Source organism: Lissotriton vulgaris, unplaced genomic scaffold (genome assembly GCF_964263255.1).
Source record: "Lissotriton vulgaris unplaced genomic scaffold, aLisVul1.2 SCAFFOLD_568, whole genome shotgun sequence".
NCBI lineage: Eukaryota > Metazoa > Chordata > Amphibia > Caudata > Salamandridae > Lissotriton > Lissotriton vulgaris.
The window spans coordinates 80,092-96,539 of NW_028245922.1; the positions used below are offsets into that span (position 1 = coordinate 80,092).

The 16,448-nt window shown below is 48.5% G+C and overlaps 1 protein-coding gene across 1 annotated transcript in view; it reads left to right on the forward strand.

Moving 5' to 3' along the window:
- Positions 1-5,115: 5,115 nt before the first annotated feature.
- The window catches only part of LOC147666250 (uncharacterized), a 37,247-nt gene continuing 25,914 nt past the window's right edge, over positions 5,116-16,448 (forward strand). The window contains exon 1 of the mRNA XM_086949196.1: positions 5,116-6,068. Coding sequence (XP_086805322.1) covers positions 5,116-6,068 — 953 coding nt within the window. The remainder of the gene's footprint in view (positions 6,069-16,448) is intronic.

Sequence of the window (16,448 nt, forward strand, 5' to 3'; positions counted from 1 at the left end):
CTCCTATTCTAACCTGCCGATTTTGAGACTGAGCAAAGCGCTACTGGACAGAGGAAGCGAATCAAGGCTCACCAGAGGCGCTCTGCAAGGCGCTACTTTTCGCCGGACCCGCTCCGCGGGTCCCGCTTCACGGACTTGCTGATTGCTGGCTTCTTATCAGGGCTGCAGGCTAACAGGGCTGCGAGCGAGTATACTGCTGGACTCAAACTCCCAAGAGTCCCAGCAGTTTCTTTCACCAAACCCACCCGGTGACGCTCTCCCTGTAGGCCCCGCCCCCTGCTGCTTGCTGAAAAGGCACCGGATTTGCTCCAACAGAGGATACCACTCCTATTCTAACCTGCCGATTTTGAGACTGAGCAAAGCGCTACTGGACAGAGGAAGCGAATCAAGGCTCACCAGAGGCGCTCTGCAAAGCGCTACTTTTCGCCGGACCCGCTCCGCGGGTCCCGCTTCACGGACCTGCTGATTGCTGGCTTCTTATCAGGGCTGCAGGCTAACAGGGCTGCGAGCGAGTATACTGCTGGACTCAAACTCCCAAGAGTCCCAGCAGTTTCTTTCACCAAACCCACCCGGTGACGCTCTCCCTGTAGGCCCCGCCCCCTGCTGCTTGCTGAAAAGGCACCGGATTTGCTCCAACAGAGGATACCACTCCTATTCTAACCTGCCGATTTTGAGACTGAGCAAAGCGCTACTGGACAGAGGAAGCGAATCAAGGCTCACCAGAGGCGCTCTGCAAGGCGCTACTTTTCGCCGGACCCGCTGATTGCTGGCTTCTTATCAGGGCTGCAGGCTAACAGGGCTGCGAGCGAGTATACTGCTGGACTCAAACTCCCAAGAGTCCCAGCAGTTTCTTTCACCAAACCCACCCGGTGACGCTCTCCCTGTAGGCCCCGCCCCCTGCTGCTTGCTGAAAAGGCACCGGATTTGCTCCAACAGAGGATACCACTCCTATTCTAACCTGCCGATTTTGAGACTGAGCAAAGCGCTACTGGACAGAGGAAGCGAATCAAGGCTCACCAGAGGCGCTCTGCAAGGCGCTACTTTTCGCCGGACCCGCTCTGCGGGTCCCGCTTCACGGACCTGCTGATTGCTGGCTTCTTATCAGGGCTGCAGGCTAACAGGGCTGCGAGCGAGTATACTGCTGGACTCAAACTCCCAAGAGTCCCAGCAGTTTCTTTCACCAAACCCACCCGGTGACGCTCTCCCTGTAGGCCCCGCCCTTATTCCCCTGTAACGTATTTTTAGAGTGTAAGCACACAGGAGCGCGCGGGTAGCGCCCGGGAGAAGCCCGGGACAAGGGCGGGCCCTCTGAGGCCCTCAGAGGCACGAGAAGGCTAGGCTAGGCCAGTCCCCTTTCAACGGGTAAAATAATTTAACTGTTATACCCCCACTTGTGAGAAATTAGAGTAGGATTGCATCGCCCCCACTGTTTTTTGTAGATATAGTCGTCTTGTTGTAGGCTTTGCTTTTGATTATTAGATCTTAGAAATCCTTCTTGTCTAGCCTTGGAGTTCTTATAATCACTCCTGCCTATATTATTTCTTTATTTAACTGTTATATCGCTTGCCTGTGATGATGACAAAGAAACTGAGGTCTGGGAAAATATTAGTAGGAAGATCAGGCACCAAAACAAGATCGAATCCTCTCCGAAATAAACGTAGTCAAGCCTCCAATATGAAAAGCACTTGCCAGCTTTTCAATTTCTGGGAGAGGGGCAAGAATAATGCTACAGGGGTGGACAATAAAGCGGAGGACACTAAGGACCCCGAAGCTACCCATTTAGATTCTGCCCCCAACTACGCGCCAGATTCACCCGAAATCAATAAGGTAATCATGGACAAGGGTCCAGGGGTAACAAGAACGGCACAATCGTCCCCCAAGGGTGATTTCCCCCCCCCCCTATTCTCCACTTTGAAAAATAATATTGTCCTGGCACCAGAGGTAGTTATAAAAACAAAAAAAGACATAGAGCAAGACAATCTACATATCGGGATAATACCTCAAGTTGATGCCAATAATTCCCCCACTAAAATGTCATTCCACAATGGGTTGTCCCCAATGATTTTGGATGAAGACCTATGTCAACGGTATCTAGAGTCAGACCCGACAAAAGTCGAGATACCCCAGATGTAGGAGAGTAGGGTCTGCTATCCTATGGTCACCCCAATTTTTGCTTTTTGCTTCACTGGTTTTCGACTTACTGAGGCTGTGGGCCTGCTAATCAGACCCCCAGCCTGCTGTTCTCTCTCTAAATTTATAATACATGTGCTATAGGTACATACCACAATTGGAAATGGACTCCTTGTCAGCCCCTGTACCATGCACTATAGGTGCTCAGGGCATAGGTGCCACCAAGGCCTACCAGGGGCTGAAGCATAGCTTTTGCCACCCCTGGCTGGTTCTTAAATTGACACAACTGGCTGATCACTCAGCTGGGGCAAGTGGGTGTAATCACCCCTTGCTTAGATATAGTATACCTATATCTAAACCTATATCTGGACACATATATAGCCTGTGAGCCACTCCTATGGAAGGCCTCATCAATCCTGGAGGCAGAGTGCGTGGTTTTATGTGAGATGGAGCTCTGGCATGAGCTGAGCCTGTCTGCAGCTGTCGGGAACAACTCCCTAAGCTGATCCGGGATAATGCCATACCATATACTCTTAAGCGCCTTATAATCCTCGCGGTTATATAGCAACTTTGGTTTGGCTTTATCAAAACATGTCGTGTAAGGTGTCATACGAATTGGAATACTACCCCCTCGCCAGTTCTGGCGATGGGGGTAGCATTCCACCCTTCTAGAGGGAGAAGACATGTTACTTTACTGAAACGCGGTTGATTTAAAATGAGCCTCAGATCCACAAAATGGATGCCCCTGCCACAGACACGGGTCTGGCCTCCTGCTGCTGACCGAAACTCAGCATATGGTGGCCTGGACAAAGGGTTTCCTGTCGCAGGGCGGTGTCAAACCACCCCAGACAGGAGATAGTGGATTGTAGTAGGGAGGTTTCAAAGAAACCAGACACTGCCTGGGGAGCACAAGGCTGCCCCTTGCATAATCCGGCCAAACCGGTTCTGGGGCCTCCCAGCCCCTGTCCCAGCGCGGCCTGGATCAAAGGAAAGGGGTGTAACCACCCCCTTCCTGGGTCCCACCCATAGGAGGGGACCTAGCAGGATGTCCAACCCCCCAGATTCGAATAAGAGGGGGAGCAGTGGCAATGCAACTCAGATCATCCTGAAGAAACATAAGAAACGAAATCTGGACCCTTCGACTTTCTACACGACGTTAGAAGACTGAAGAATCTCCCTTGTGGTCAAGGAGTGACCACCCTGTGCAAACAGGTACCATCCAGCCCTCGACCCTTGCTTTGTTGCAGTTCCCGCCGGAACTCGAGCAACAGAGATCGACGAGATCAAGCTTGCCTGCCTTCTACCTGCCCGATCCACAGTCCCTGCAGAGCTGAGACCCGTGGAGGCGACCAGAAGCGTGGGGCACGCCATCTTGAAAAGGCCACGAGACGCTGACCGTGCAGCCCACGAGTGTCCCTCGAAGCTGTACACCGGGGTTTGAGAAGCCCCAGCCCCGAGCTCCACTTGCACCAAAGCTCACCCCTCCACACTCGACGAGTGCTGCGTGGGGCCCTTCTGCTTGTGTGGGCTCGACGCGTTGGCCCGGTCACTTGCCAGCTGGCTTGTGGCCCCTGTGCCGACGAAACTTGAAATACGACTCGCTTTTCTGGTTGCTCCAGATCTGCACCAGCTCCTGTGAAAAGGAGCCCCCACTCTGACCCTCCTGGTTTGAGTGATAAGCAATCTCCCGGTTCCGCGTGGATTGCTTTTGCCAAGTGCTGTTTGCTGCAATCTTGAAGCCGACGGTGCTGACGGCGAGAGCCTACGTGGGACAGATCGTGACCCGCTCCTGGACGTCGCAGATGCCCCAGAGCCCACGTGACAGCGGAGAGAAGCCTATCGACAACCACCTGATTGCGCCCGACATTGCCTGGTTCCGTCCTGGTTCCACCCTGGTCACTGCTGAGTGACCCAGACTCTGTCCCCTCTGCTTTCAGGTATTTTTCTACTTCGATCCACCCTTGGATCGCACCGGACACTTCTGCTTCACAGCGCCTGCAGCTGCAACAGCTTCAAGCACCAAGAACCTGCGTGACAGAACCCGACGCCACTTCGACCCTGTGCACCCACGGCCTGTGGGTGAGGTAACTTTGCAACGCCGGTGTCCTTACACTGGTACACACCTCTAGGGTCTGTGTCTAAAGTTTGGTTCCTCTAGGTTCAGCGGAAGTATCTTTTAATTCACTTTATCTAACTTTTACGCACCATTGACATTGCATTGGTGCGCGCCGCACTTTCCGTGCTGCACCCGTCTCCTGTGGGCTACTCCCGACTTCAGCATTGCTAGTCCTGACTGCTCCCAGCGAATCTCTAGGCCCTAGGCCTAACCACTGTTCGAGAAGTGTTACTTATACCACTTTTTTAGTATATGGTTTGAGTGGCCACCCGCCCTCATCCATAATTGTGCAACTTTATATGTTTTACTGTGCTTTTGATTTAACGCTTGTGCCCCTTTCCTCATAAAGAGTACTGGGGAGTAATTTAGAAATAAATACATATATTTTTACAATATATACTTGTGTGGTGTCCTTTCATTTGATTACAGGATTGTATGTGGTAAAACAGCTCGCTTAACACGACCTCTTAAGTTAAGCCTTTAAGGCTGCTTAGTCCATGCTACCACTAGGATAGCTTGTCTAACAAGGTTGACTTACAACCTGACATCTTTGGGGTTTGTTTGGACTGATACCCAGTGGTTCCAGAATTGGAAACACTACATATCAGGCCAACTTCTCACATTGGTGTGCAGCGGTGCGGATTTGAGCTTGCTGTTTGTTTTACCATTGCAATCTTTATATCAAATTGAAAGATCACATCAAGTACCTCTAGGTACATATAAATCAAAAGCTTAGCATATTAAGTTCTACTGAACTTAGTAGTTGTAGATTAAAGGGATTAGCACACCCTGACTACAACTCACTAGCAAGGTACAGTAGGAAAACACTTAGTGTAGGTAAGTGCATCACTTACACCTCACTAGCAGTCATGTCTGACACAGGAAACGCCTCAGGGTCTGCTCCTGTGACAGTTGACCTTACCAAGGCAGCTTCCAGCTATGACAAGTTAACCCGAAAAGACTTGATTGCCTTGTGCATCTCAAGAGGGTTAAAAAGGGGCAGAAGTCCCACCTGTCCTATCCTGATAGCCATTCTAGAACAGGATGACTTAGAAAAGGCGAATGAAGTTCCCTTAGAGTCAGGAGATGGAGTAAACCCCCCTGTAACTGATACCACTCCAGAGGAGGAAGAAGAAGAAGAGGAGGAAGAGGAGGAGGATTCAGACATAGAAGAGCCTGAAGATCAGGATCAGAGGGTGAACCAGGTACAGGTTGCCAGGCTTAACCAGGCCAACCTAGACCTACATGGGAATGGAGAGGGCCAGCACCTCCCCAGATCTCATAACCAAATTCTCCCAGGTAACAGAAGGGAGAGATCTCTATCAAGGGACTCTCACCTTTCTAGTGCCTCAAGAGAATCTCAGAGAGGGATGACTCCCTCCCAGAGGAAAGAGCATAGGGCCAGAATGAGGGCTGTCCAACTCCAGATAGAGAGGGAGGAGGTAGCTCTGGCTCAAGCTAAACTTACCTTGGCTCAAGCTAAACTTACCTTGGCTAGGGAACAGAAATTAAGTGGCTTAGATGCCACTGGTGGCAGCAAAGTTCCTAAAGAAAAAGACAGGGCCTATGACAATAGAAACCTGACAAAAATTGTGCCCCCCTACAAGGAAGGGGATGATATCCACAAATGGATGACTGCTCTTGAGAGGGCCTGCATGGTACAGCAGGTCCCTGAGGATCAGTGGGCAGCAATTTTATGGTACTCCTTTTCTGAGAAAGGGAGGGACAGGCTCCTCACTGTTAGACCTGAGGATGCCAAAAACTACTCTGTTCTGAAGAGTGCTCTTATTGAAGGGTTTGGCCTAACCACTGAGCAATACAGGTTGTTGTTCAGAGATACCCAAAAAGCACAGACTCAGGACTGGACTGATTTTGTAGATTGTGCCACTAAGGCTCTGGAGGGTTGGCTGCAGGGAAGTAAAGTTTCAGACTATACAGGATTGTACAATCTTATGATGAGAGAACAGATCCTTAATAACTGTCAGAACCAGCTGTTGCATCAATACCTTGTTGACTCTGATTTGACCTCTCCCCAAGAATTGGGAAAGAAGGCAGACAAATGGGTCAGAACAAGGATTAAGCAGAAAAACCAGAACCAAGGTGACCAGAAGAAAACAGACCAGAAGGGTGGGAATCAGAAAGATAAAGAAAAGGACCAGAAGTCTTCAGGCCCCCAAACTAGCAATAAGGAGGGGGGTTCCCAAAATGGAAACAAGAAAAAGAAGAATGATGGCCCAAAGAAACCTTGGTGTAATACCTGCAAATCAGTTTCACACTGGGGCAGTGAATGCACTAAGAAAAATCCAGTCCCCACCACTGCAGCTCCTAAAGCACCTGCACCCCCTAGTACAGTTAACAGTGGTGGTACACAGCCAAAGGGTTTAGTAGGGTTGACCCTGGGTACTGAGGTGGAATCTGGCCTAGTCAGGATCCCCACACAGGCAGTTCTCCTATATGATGTGGACTTATCTTTGTCCACTGCAGTAAGCCCCAGTAACCTGGGCAAATATAGGCAGACTCCCTTAATCAATGAGAAACTGGCTCAGGCCTACAGGGACACTTGTGCCAGTGTCACTATGGTGACACCTGACTTTGTGGACCCTGGACAGATTGTACTAGGTGAAAGTTACCTAGTGACCAATGCAAGCAACTCCACTACTTCCCATAGTGTGGCTGTTGTGAACTTCTCCTGGGGAGGGGTAGATGGCCTAAAGAAAGTTGTTGTGAGTGCAGACCTCCCAGTAGACTGTCTGTTAGGCAATGATCTTGAAAGCTCAGTTTGGTCAGAAGTGGAGTACAGGACTCATGCAGAAATGCTAGGGATTTCAGCTCATGTCCTTGCAGTGACAAGGTCTCAGGCTAAGAAGTGCCTTCCTGAACCAGTGGTGGATCTTGAAACAATAGACCAACCACAACCCAAGAGGAGGAGCAAGAGGGTTAAGGCTGTGCCTTCCCACTTGCCCCAGGTTGAGGATCAAGTTTCACAGGAAACTGATTCTGCAGTCCAAGAGGAGACTGTCTCAGATGAGCTTGAACCTGAACAGGTTGAGTTTCTGGGGACAGGGGGACCCTCAAGGGCAGACCTGGGGCAGGCCCAATTAGATTGCCCTTCACTTGAACCCCTCAGACAGCAAGCTGCTGCTGAGGCTGCAGGGAATGCTCAAGGTACCCATAAGGTGTATTGGGATGAAGGACTCCTTTATTCAGAGGCTAGAGACCCCAAGCCTGGCACAACCAGGAGGTTGGTTATACCTTTGAAGTTTAGGGGCTTCCTTCTTACCTTGGCCCATGATATTCCCCTTGCAGGACACTTAGGCCAGAATAAGACTTGGGACAGGCTTGTTCCACACTTTCACTGGCCTCACATGTCAGAAAATGTCAAGGAGTTTTGTCGCTCCTGTGTCACTTGCCAAGCCAGTGGTAAGTCAGGTGGCACAACAAAGGCCCCCCTGATACCACTACCTGTGGTGGGGGTACCCTTTGAAAGAGTTGGAATAGACATTGTGGGTCCCATGGATCCTCAAACAGCATCTGGGCACAGATTTATACTGGTGGTAGTGGATCATGCCACCAGGTACCCAGAGGCAATTCCCCTGAGGACCACCACAGCTCCTGTGGTGGCAAAAGCCCTCATTGCAGTTTTCTCAAGAGTGGGCTTTCCAAGGGAGGTTCTTTCAGACAGAGGTACTAACTTTATGTCTGGATACTTAAAAGCAATGTGGAAAGAGTGTGGAGTAAACTATAAGTTTACCACACCCTATCATCCACAGTGCAATGGGCTTGTGGAAAGGTTCAACAAGACCCTAAAGGGAATGATAAAAGGTTTACCAGAGAAGCTTAGGCGGAAATGGGACATCCTTTTACCCTGCTTGCTCTTTGCTTACAGAGAGGTCCCACAGAAGGGGGTTGGCTACAGCCCTTTTGAACTTTTGTTTGGCCACCCTGTAAGGGGTCCATTGAGTTTGGTGAAGGAAGGATGGGAGTTACCTCTCAAAAAGCCTAAACTAGACATTGTGGACTATGTACTTGGTCTCCGCTCCAGGATGGCTGAATACATGGAGAGAGCATCCAAAAACCTTGAGGCAAGCCAAGAATTACAGAAAGCTTGGCATGACCAAAAGGCTGTTATGGTTGAGTTCCAGCCAGGACAGAAGGTGTGGGTGTTGGACCCAGTGGGGCCAGCAGCTCTCCAGGACAAATGGACTGGACCCTACCCTATCATTGAAAAGAAGGGAGAAGTCACCTACATGGTTGACTTTGGCACCCCTAGGAGCCCCCACAGGGTGCTCCATGTAAACAGATTGAAAGCATTTGTTGACAGGGAGGACATGAGTCTCCTCATGGCCACAGATGGGGAACAGGAGGAAGAGAGTGACCCTCTCCCAGACCTGCTTTCCCAGAACCCTGATGATGGTTCAGTTGATGGAGTAGCCTTGGCAGGCAGCCTCACTGAGCAGCAACAGGTGGACTGCAGACAGGTGTTGCAGGCCCACAGACATATGTTTTCTCTCACACCCAGCCAGACTAACTGGTGCACCCATGAGGTGGACACTGGTGACAGTCTGCCTGTGAAGAATAAGATCTACAGGCAACCTGACCATGTCAGGGATTGTATAAAGGCTGAGGTGCAAAAGATGTTGGAGCTTGGAGTGATTGAGCCATCAGAGAGCCCATGGGCTAGCCCAGTGGTCCTTGTGCCAAAACCTCATACCAAAGATGGGAAGAGAGAAATGAGGTTTTGTGTGGACTACAGAGGTCTCAATGCTGTCACTAGGACAGATGCTCATCCCATTCCAAGAGCAGATGAGCTCATTGATAAATTGGCTTCTGCCAAGTTTCTGAGCACATTTGATTTGACAGCTGGCTACTGGCAAATCAGACTAGCTGAAGAGTCAAAAGCCAAAACAGCATTTTCGACCCCTAGTGGACATTATCAATTTGTGGTAATGCCCTTTGGTTTGAAGAATGCACCTGCCACCTTCCAAAGGTTGGTGAATCAAGTCCTTGCTGGGTTGGATGACTTTTGTGCAGCATATCTAGATGATATTGCTGTCTTTAGCTCCACCTGGGAGGATCACCTGATCCACCTGAAGAAGGTTCTGGAGGCCCTGCAAAAGGCAGGCCTGACTATCAAGGCTACTAAGTGCCAGATAGGGCAGAGCAAGGTTGTGTACTTGGGCCACCTAGTAGGTGGGGGTCAAGTTCAACCACTGGAGAGCAAGATCCAGACCATACAGGACTGGGCTCCTCCAACTACCCAGACACAAGTCAGAGCCTTCTTGGGCCTGACTGGGTATTACAGAAAATTTGTAAAGAACTATGGGTCCATTGTGACACCATTGAATGACTTGACATCCAAGAAGATGCCCAAAAAGGTTCAGTGGACAGTTATCTGTCAAAAGGCATTTGATGACCTGAAGAAGGCCATGTGCTCTGCACCTATCCTGAAGAGTCCTGACTACTCCAAACAGTTCATTGTACAGACAGATGCTTCTGAGTTGGGGGTGGGAGCTGTGCTTTCACAACTTAATCAAGATGGTCAAGACCAGCCCATTGCTTTTATTAGCAGAAGGCTGACCCCCAGGGAGAAACGTTGGTCAGCTATTGAGAGGGAGGCCTTTGCTGTGGTTTGGGCCCTGAAGAAGTTGAGGCCATACTTGTTTGGTACTCACTTCCTAATTCAGACAGACCATAAGCCCCTCTTGTGGCTAAATCAGATGAAGGGTGAAAATCCCAAACTGCTCAGGTGGTCCATTTCCCTACAGGGGATGGACTTTACAGTGGAGCACCGCCCAGGGACTGACCATGGTAATGCAGATGGTCTCTCCAGGTACTTCCACTTAGAACATGAAGACTTATCTGGTCAAGGTTAAGTTTAATGTCCCTGCATTTGGGGGGGGGGGGGGTTATGTAGGAGAGTAGGGTCTGCTATCCTATGGTCACCCCAATTTTTGCTTTTTGCTTCACTGGTTTTCGACTTACTGAGGCTGTGGGCCTGCTAATCAGACCCCCAGCCTGCTGTTCTCTCTCTAAATTTATAATACATGTGCTATAGGTACATACCACAATTGGAAATGGACTCCTTGTCAGCCCCTGTACCATGCACTATAGGTGCTCAGGGCATAGGTGCCACCAAGGCCTACCAGGGGCTGAAGCATAGCTTTTGCCACCCCTGGCTGGTTCTTAAATTGACACAACTGGCTGATCACTCAGCTGGGGCAAGTGGGTGTAATCACCCCTTGCTTAGATATAGTATACCTATATCTAAACCTATATCTGGACACATATATAGCCTGTGAGCCACTCCTATGGAAGGCCTCATCAATCCTGGAGGCAGAGTGCGTGGTTTTATGTGAGATGGAGCTCTGGCATGAGCTGAGCCTGTCTGCAGCTGTCGGGAACAACTCCATAAGCTGATCCGGGATAATGCCATACCATATACTCTTAAGCGCCTTATAATCCTCGCGGTTATATAGCAACTTTGGTTTGGCTTTATCAAAACATGTTGTGTAAGGTGTCATACGAATTGGAATACTACCCCCTCGCCAGTTCTGGCGACGGGGGTAGCATTCCACCCTTCTAGAGGGAGAAGACATGTTACTTTACTGAAACGCGGTTGATTTAAAATGAGCCTCAGATCCACAAAATGGATGCCCCTGCCACAGACACGGGTCTGGCCTCCTGCTGCTGACCGAAACTCAGCATATGGTGGCCTGGACAAAGGGTTTCCTGTCGCAGGGCGGTGTCAAACCACCCCAGACAGGAGATAGTGGATTGTAGTAGGGAGGTTTCAAAGAAACCAGACACTGCCTGGGGAGCACAAGGCTGCCCCTTGCATAATCCGGCCAAACCGGTTCTGGGGCCTCCCAGCCCCTGTCCCAGCGCGGCCTGGATCAAAGGAAAGGGGTGTAACCACCCCCTTCCTGGGTCCCACCCATAGGAGGGGACCTAGCAGGATGTCCAACCCCCCAGATTCGAATAAGAGGGGGAGCAGTGCCAATGCAACTCAGATCATCCTGAAGAAACATAAGAAACAAAATCTGGACCCTTCGACTTTCTACACGACGTTAGAAGACTGAAGAATCTCCCTTGTGGTCAAGGAGTGACCACCCTGTGCAAACAGGTACCATCCAGCCCTCGACCCTTGCTTTGTTGCAGTTCCCGCCGGAACTCGAGCAACAGAGATTAACGAGATCAAGCTTGCCTGCCTTCTACCTGCCCGATCCACAGTCCCTGCAGAGCTGAGACCCGTGGAGGCGACCGGAAGCGTGGGGCACGCCATCTTGAAAAGGCCACAAGACGCTGACCGTGCAGCCCACGAGTGTCCCTCGAAGCTGTACACCGGGGTTTGAGAAGCCCCAGCCCCGAGCTCCACTTGCACCGAAGCTCACCCCTCCACACTCGACGAGTGCTGCGTGGGGCCCTTCTGCTTGTGTGGGCTCGATGCGTTGGCCCGGTCACTTGCCAGCTGGCTTGTGGCCCCTGTGCCAACGAAACTTGAAATACGACTCGCTTTTCTGGTTGCTCCAGATCTGCACCAGCTCCTGTGAAAAGGAGCCCCCACTCTGACCCTCCTGGTTCGAGTGATAAGCAATCTCCCGGTTCCGCGTGGATTGCTTTTGCCAAGTGCTGTTTGCTGCAGTCTTGAAGCCGACGGTGCTGACGGCGAGAGCCTACGTGGGACAGATCGTGACCCGCTCCTGGACGTCGCAGATGCCCCAGAGCCCACGTGACAGCGGAGAGAAGCCTATCGACAACCACCTGATTGCGCCCGACATTGCCTGGTTCCGTCCTGGTTCCACCCTGGTCACTGCTGAGTGACCCAGACTCTGTCCCCTCTGCTTTCAGGTATTTTTCTACTTCGATCCACCCTTGGATCGCACCGGACACTTCTGCTTCACAGCGCCTGCAGCTGCAACAGCTTCAAGCACCAAGAACCTGCGTGACAGAACCCGACGCCACTTCGACCCTGTGCACCCACGGCCTGTGGGTGAGGTAACTTTGCAACGCCGGTGTCCTTACACTGGTACACACCTCTAGGGTCTGTGTCTAAAGTTTGGTTCCTCTAGGTTCAGCGGAAGTATCTTTTAATTCACTTTATCTAACTTTTACGCACCATTGACATTGCATTGGTGCGCGCCGCACTTTCCGTGCTGCACCCGTCTCCTGTGGGCTAATCCCGACTTCAGCATTGCTAGTCCTGACTGCTCCCAGCGAATCTCTAGGCCCTAGGCCTAACCACTGTTCGAGAAGTGTTACTTATACCACTTTTTTAGTATATGGTTTGAGTGGCCACCCGCCCTCATCCATAATTGTGCAACTTTATATGTTTTACTGTGCTTTTGATTTAACGCTTGTGCCCCTTTCCTCATAAAGAGTACTGGGGAGTAATTTAGAAATAAATACATATATTTTTACAATATATACTTGTGTGGTGTCCTTTCATTTGATTACAGGATTGTATGTGGTAAAACAGCTCGCTTAACACGACCTCTTAAGTTAAGCCTTTAAGGCTGCTTAGTCCATGCTACCACTAGGATAGCTTGTCTAACAAGGTTGACTTACAACCTGACATCTTTGGGGTTTGTTTGGACTGATACCCAGTGGTTCCAGAATTGGAAACACTACATATCAGGCCAACTTCTCACACCAGAGCACCCCGGTAATGTTGAACCATGCTGGTTTACATCTCTACAGCAGTACCCCATCTAAGTCCTCACATTCTAACTTTTCCACGAGTCCAAACTTAAACTTGACCGGGATAAATACATTTCAATGTAAGGGAGCCGATAAACCGTTTTCTGACTCCCTCCACATACTACAACACTTACTGTCATCCATTTTACAATTATTGGAAAAATTTGTGGGGGGATCTGACTGCGTGCTCGATACAGTGACTCAAATTCTAAAAGTTCTGCTGAGGACCCAAAGGGAGAAGGATGTGGACGGGAAGGAGCCCATTTCTCCTTTTTTGGCCCCAGATAAGATAGGTATAAAAGATCAATCTTCAGCAGTTAAAATTACCACAAAAAGAGCACAAGAAGATGAAAAAATAAGTGTTCTCCAGCACCCCCCTTCCAAAATGGTTTGTCAGTCAACGATTCTGAAATAAAAGCTTATGGGGAACCACCACTAAAAACTGGGAATGAGTTGTTCCCGATCTTTAAGAAGCAAAAGGGAGACGGGGAAATAGAGGAGGAAGCTATCCCGAAAGAAAACAGTAATAAAGGGAAAACTGAGACAATAAAAAAGAACGGAAAGAATAAGAGGAAATTGTTGAGACGGATAGAAAAAAATAGGCGGAGGAAAATCATCTTTAGAAAACACCTAAACTCTCCCGTACAGAAAGAGACACACCAAGGGCAGGCGGCAGCTGGAAAAAATATAAACCTGGAAAATATGTCTGCCAAAGAAAACACTGTCTCCCTGCCTAAGGCCACGCCAGTACTTTTACCTATCCATATATCCCCTTCATTGGCAACAGCTGACATATACACCTTTGGTCAACAAGGTAACAATAATAGGGATACATTAGTGGCACACAAATCAACTTCCCCAGGCCAAGAGCAAAAACCTCCTGCCCAAGTTGCCCTGTCACTCAATCCCTTTGCATCCGCTTTCCGGGGAGCAACCACAAAAGATGTCCCTCCAAAAGGTGCTATAGAGGCAGGTAAATCAGCTTCTTTAGGGTATGAGCAAAATCCCCCTGCCCAAATAGCTCCATCACTTAATCCCTTTATAACTGCTCTTTCGGGAGCTCCTGTAAGAGGTGTCTCTCCAAAAGAATCTAAAGAGGAGTATATAGATACTGCATGGGTAGAATTCTCTCTTCTCTTCGATGTTAATTGCATCTTAAATAGATCTCTCTTGCTGAAATACTTTCAAGAATCTGCCAACTTGAAACTTATTCAATCAGGCGATCTAGACATAGTTCAACAACTAAAATCTGAAGTGGGGACGATAACGAGGGTGAAATTTCATTCTAAATTAGTAGCTAATCTTATTCTACAACGTGCAGAAGATCTACAGAGTAGAGGAATAGATGTAATCCCCGTGCTAACACTCACCAGACAAAACAATGCCTCCAAATCCCTAAACCAACAGAAACCCCCCTTTTCTCTGTTGCAAGCTGCAACAGGTAATATAAACAAAGTAGGGGAAATTAAAGAATTAAAAATAAGTAAGTCTAATGACTCTCGAGTAGTATCCTATGTTAAACCTACTCCGTTATCTAATCAAATCACCATCGGAGAGGAAAACGATCAATGGAACTGGCTGCCCAGAGTACTAGCGGAAAAATCCCCAAGAAACCAAGTATCCAACCCGTACCTTTAGCAAAGATCTATCCATAATATCGTGGAATGCAGCAGGTTTAAAAAACAATCCGGAGAAAATAGCATTCCTTTTGTCGTTAGAGGCAAACATAATATGCCTCCAGGAGACATGGTGCAGTGGTAATATTCAAATAGGGAAAGATTATTATGTACTAGAAGGTAGCGCCACTGCAAATAAAAAAGGCCACGCCAGCGGAGGTATAGCTTGCCTCCTATCAAACTACATAAACTGGGACTACGAGCATTTTATGGACCCGAGTAACCTGTTCCAGGTAGTAACTTTATTTGGGTCAAGTAACCCCTTAGCCGGTACTCGCATAGCTCTGATAAATGCCTATATACCTCCTGAAGCTGGCTTTAATGTAATCTTAAAAAAGATCTTCCTCCGTATACAGAGCATCAAGGAGAAAGATCCAAGAACGGTAATCATCCTAGTTGGGGACTTGAACTGTAGGATCTCCAACTTTAGTTTAAATTTATTCAGCGATAAAATGAGAGAAGAAACACTTCATATCCCTCGAGCAACGTTCCCCGAAAATATATTAACAAACAAACGGGGCAAACTATTATTAAATGAGTTGGCAGAAACAGATGGGATAATTGCAAATGGGAGACTCCCATCGGATTCCCCAGCAAAATTTACACACAAATCCTATCAAGGGGAATCAATCATTGATTATGTAATACTAGGGTCCCAATCATTTGAGTTATTAAAGGACATCGCTGTAATCGATACTCCATTAAGTGATCATAGAATCCTTTTCATCTCGATGAATGTAAACCCTCCTAAATGTGATCAATGGTCTTTGAATAGTGACCAAATAAACTTCGGAAACAGATCAGGAAGATGCTACTGGAATGCTAGGGCATATCGATATCTGGAAGTTATGCTCGATGTAGCAATATCAGAGCTCCCTTCCTGGTATGGTTGCAAAATCGAACATTTCTCCCTGTTTCTGAAGTCGGTAATAACAGGGGCACAAAAACAGAATAATAAAAAATCCATTGTCAGAATCCCCTGCCCTCTGAAACTGCTTAACATAGAACTGAATAAATTAATAAGGGCCCAATATTTAAATAGAACAAACGCCATAACACGGCAAATAACAACATTAAGAAGGGAAAGGAGAAGGCTCTTAGTCTCACTTCGCAAAGAAAAAGAGGATGCCATCTGGGTAAAAATAAGGGAAGCTGCAACTAATGGGGAAATGAGACAATTTTGGTCCCTTATAGGTGAAGGGTGTGGAATGAGAATTAGCCCTCTACCCATCCCTATTGAGGAACAAACATGGTGGGATTTTGTCTCAAACCTTTATGCTAGTAATTACACAGTAACTCCCCAAGTATGGCCAATAGAAACGAGTCCGCCGTTAGAGCCTTTTTCAGAAAAGGATATAGACCTAGCTATCGGGGAAATTAGACGTTCAGGGGCAATGGGCCCAGATGAAGTGCCCATTAATGTATTAAAGCAGAATAGGGCAAAATGGAGCAAGCTCCTTTGCCCAATTTTTAATATCTGCCTATTAAGCGGCAAGGTCCTACCTTCCTGGAAGGGAAGTATCCTGGTCCCATTGTATAAAAAGGGTGATCGTTTACTCCCACAGAACTACCGCCAGATTGCATTATTGGATGCAATCGGCAAAGTCTTTACAAGATGCCTGCTCAAACGAATAAATGCATGGGTGGAGTCCTCAAATGTTCTTCCACTAGAGCAGACAGGTTTTAGAAAAAAACATGGGACCATGGACAATTTAACCGCCCTCCAGGTAATAATTGATAAATATATTAGAGCAAGAAAGGGGAGAGTCTATGCGGCATTCATAGATTTCTCCACGGCCTTTGATAAGGTCGACCGCCAGGTACTGTGG